Raw genomic sequence first — 2,761 nt, 5'->3', positions numbered from 1 at the left:
CTTTGTGCAAGTCGTACGCCCTCTCTGAGCCTCCATTTCCCCCTCTGCACGGTTCGAGGTGGTGCCTATCCTAAGGACCCTCTGGGCCCTGCATGAATTTATTCCATGGATGCTGCCTTTTTATCATCCTAATAAACAAAGAGGCTCCGCTGGGTTGATCTGGAATATTTTTAATGCTCCGATTTCTTTTTGCCTTGTGTGCCTTTGTTTTGCAATATTCTTCTGGTCCTTCTAGAGGCACACATCTCAGGGCCTGGTTCACAAGGGAGCCTGGGTCAACACACTCTTCTTTACCTTCAAGCTCTTCCTTTTGTGCAGCCTTGTCCAGAGCAGGTCAGCCTCATGGCCTGGCTCCGAGGGGGATGGCATCAGTGGCATCGGCTCCTCCGAGGTCCTGGGGGCGTCCCAGGGTGGCTCACTGGGGGCCAGGATGGCATCACTCCAGCCCTCAGAGCTGTTACTGTAGCCAACCAGGCTGGCGGCTTCATCCTCAGCTATGGTGATGAATCTGGCAGTGTCCTTCCTGATGTTGCTGTCTAAGTCTCCTGCTAAGTGGTTGGTGGCCCCCTCAGACTCGCTGGCTGTGTAGACATCTGTTGTGTTCTCCTGCTTCTGTTTGGAGCCAACTGAATGGGCACCATGGAGCCCTGCCATGGGCTGGGTGGGCGACTTGGCTCTGCCCTGGCCAGTCCAGAAGAGAGTGAACTCTTGGCGGCGAGTGGCCACAGCCAGGCTGGTGAGCAGGGTGCTGGACACCAGGTAGAGAAGGGCGGGCTGGCCCATCTTCATGAGAACCATGGCAGCAAAAGTGACCAGCAGACCCACAGCGTAGGCCACAGTGCAGGCCATAAAGTAGACCTGGCCGGTGTGCATTTGCACATCAAAGCGATGACAATAGGCAACCAAGAAGCCTGGGACCACAATGTCACCGAAGCCAAGGATGGTAAAGGGCTGGTCACACAGGGCCAAGGTCGAGACGCTCAACCGGGGCACCCTGAGCACCATGGGTAGCCTCTCATGGCTCAAGGAATCTGCCGGGCCCGAGGCTACCTCCACCATAATGCTCTCACCAGTCCTGGTGAGGAGGGGTGTGATGAAGACAAAGAACACATCAAAGGCCAGCAGGGCCAGCAGGAAGGAGATACAGTTCTTGAGTTTGGGCAGCCGCACACGCTGCAGGACGAAAAGGCAGTAGGCCATGCCCAGCGCATCCTGCAGGACCCAAGCCCAGCGGTCCTCGTTGCGGTAGGCAACCCAGAGGACAGTCACCACTGTGCACAGGCCAGCCAGCAGCAGCAGGGGCAGCGGCAGACAGGCCTGGCGGCCAGGCAGGGACCACCGATATTGCTGCAGGGGCAGGTAGTGCACCAGCGGGGCCAGGCAGCTGTAGAGGCCGGTGCCTGCCCCCAGGCTGAAGATGGCGATCATGACATAGACGAAGCAGTCATAGAAGAAGTAGAGCAGCAGCATGATGCAGCAGGACATGGTGACCACTGCTCCCGTCATGGCCGGCGTAAAGTCCACAGCTGTGTCCTCGTCTTTTTCCTCTTGTCCCTCATGGGCTGCCACTGCTTCTTGCTGATTGTGACCCCCAGGCCCCCCTCCTCCTCGGGCCCGGCGCCGCTGCAGCCGATCAGCCTCAGTCAGGCCGGCCCAGTAGCCACCTGCGGCCACGGTGCCTATGGCCAGGATGAAGATGACCACCATGTTGTAGTCAAGAATGGGCTCTGGAGGCGCGTACAAGGCCACGCGGACCATGGCCCCGCCGTGGGTGTGGCCGAGGATGTCAAGCATGTCGGCGTATTGGAGCATGGCCACGGGGATGGTGAGGTCTGGCAGGGGCTTACGGGGGTCCTGGGATGCCAGGGTGGTGTCTGAGCACTGTTGGCCGCTGACCCGGCTCACGATGAGCAACCCGTGGGCTCCTCGGCCCTGAGCCAGCCAGCCCTTAGCGTAGAAGCTGCAGTTGCCCCTCATGACCATGGCGGTGGTCCGGTGGAGAGGCTGCTGGCTGGGGGACCTGCGCTGGGCCTGGTGGAAGGAGTCCTCGCCAGGGCACCAGGGTGCCGAGGTGCCATCGTACAGGGGCAGGAGTGGGGCGTGACGTAGGTCCCGGGGCAGGGTGACATAGTCCGAGCTGAACAGCATACAGTAGTCCTTGCTCCAATTCTGTGACACCACGTGGACCACGCCATACTCCTCCCGGGCCACTGCACTGGCGAGAAGGAGGAGGAAGAAGCCCAGGCACGCCATCCTCCTCAGTCACCCCAACGTGGCAGCTGCTCACAGCCCAGCTCCTTCTCCCAGGGGGTGGGTGTGGCCCTCTGTCACAGAGCAGCATGGCCTGTCATCCCAGAAACCAGGGCCACACCTACCTAGTCATAAAGCTGTGCCCTCTGGGTTCAGGGCACTGCTGCAGAAAACAGAGTCCCTCTCAGGATCCTGTCCCACAACACTGCCTGTGGAGAGGCGTTATCTGGGTCCCTGCTCCCAGGTGGGGCTGAGCCAGGTAATTTGAAATAAGATGTGGGAGGATGGGGTTGCGGATCCAAGACAGGGTTCAGGACCAACTTCAGTCCCTTGCCTGCTGGGTGACCCAGGCAGATGCCTCTCATCTCTACACCTGTTTCTTTAGCTGCAAAGAATTGACTGCATTGGATCAGAGAGTTTCTGAGGCTCCTGGGAGTCCTGACCCCCCTGATCACTTTTGTTAAGCTTCTACTAAGCGCCAGGTACTTGATCTGTCCTCATTGTGCCCTTG

General features: G+C 59.3%; 1 protein-coding gene across 1 annotated transcript; it reads right to left on the bottom strand.

The window, feature by feature from the left end:
* Positions 1–258: 258 nt before the first annotated feature.
* On the bottom strand, positions 259–2,253 carry SPPL2C (signal peptide peptidase like 2C). Its single transcript, XM_054574819.1, has one exon. It carries the CDS (start codon positions 2,251–2,253, stop codon positions 259–261), a length of 1,995 nt encoding a protein of 664 aa, XP_054430794.1.
* Positions 2,254–2,761: the final 508 nt, after the last annotated feature.

Source organism: Pteronotus mesoamericanus, unplaced genomic scaffold (assembly GCF_021234165.1).
Source record: "Pteronotus mesoamericanus isolate MK-2021 breed Mesoamerican mustached bat unplaced genomic scaffold, CSHL_Meso_final contig_269, whole genome shotgun sequence".
NCBI classification, from domain to species: Eukaryota; Metazoa; Chordata; class Mammalia; order Chiroptera; family Mormoopidae; genus Pteronotus; species Pteronotus mesoamericanus.
This window is presented reverse-complemented; position numbering and strand designations above follow the sequence as displayed.

What these genes read in the sequence shown, in the direction of transcription:
- SPPL2C (XM_054574819.1), bottom strand. Translation starts at nt 2,253, where the DNA reads ATGGCGTGCCTGGGCTTCTTCCTCCTCCTTCTCGCCAGTGCAGTGGCC.